Source organism: Diaphorina citri, unplaced genomic scaffold (genome assembly GCF_000475195.1).
Source record: "Diaphorina citri unplaced genomic scaffold, Diaci psyllid genome assembly version 1.1 scaffold88820, whole genome shotgun sequence".
In the NCBI taxonomy this organism is placed as follows: Eukaryota; Metazoa; Arthropoda; class Insecta; order Hemiptera; family Psyllidae; genus Diaphorina; species Diaphorina citri.
This window is the reverse complement of record NW_007465805.1, coordinates 1-333: the sequence shown is the minus strand read 5'-3', so window position 1 is coordinate 333 and position 333 is coordinate 1. Positions and strand designations below refer to the sequence as shown.

The following is a 333-nucleotide window of genomic DNA, read 5'->3' as shown; positions in this document are numbered from 1 at the left end:
TTGTTGCTTTTCTTTTTGTTCCAAGTCCAAACTATCTGTGGCCAAGTAGGTAATGGCTATTTCCAAAAATGTGAAGCAAGCAGTGACTAGGTCTGCATTGTCCATAATCTCCTTGAAGCTTCTATCCTCTAGTTGCATTCTCACCTCCACAGTACACAACTGGATGAGAAGTAAGAAGAACTGTTGAGGTCTCTCTTCATCCAACAATGTCCACTCAATGCTCAACACCTCTACAATGACAGAGGCTAGCTTCAATGCAGGATCCCTCTGCTTCTTACCTATCTTACTCTTGAGAATATCATTGAGAGCCTTATAAATATTTAGGGGCCAAGA

General features: G+C 41.4%; 1 protein-coding gene across 1 annotated transcript; it reads right to left on the bottom strand.

The window, feature by feature from the left end:
* Nucleotides 1-6: 6 nt before the first annotated feature.
* Nucleotides 7-330, bottom strand: LOC113473766 (neurochondrin homolog; the record flags this gene model as incomplete). Its single annotated transcript, XM_026833221.1, has 1 exon — nucleotides 7-330. A coding segment is annotated over one exon (324 nt), but the record flags the coding sequence as incomplete, so codon positions are not given.
* Nucleotides 331-333: the final 3 nt, after the last annotated feature.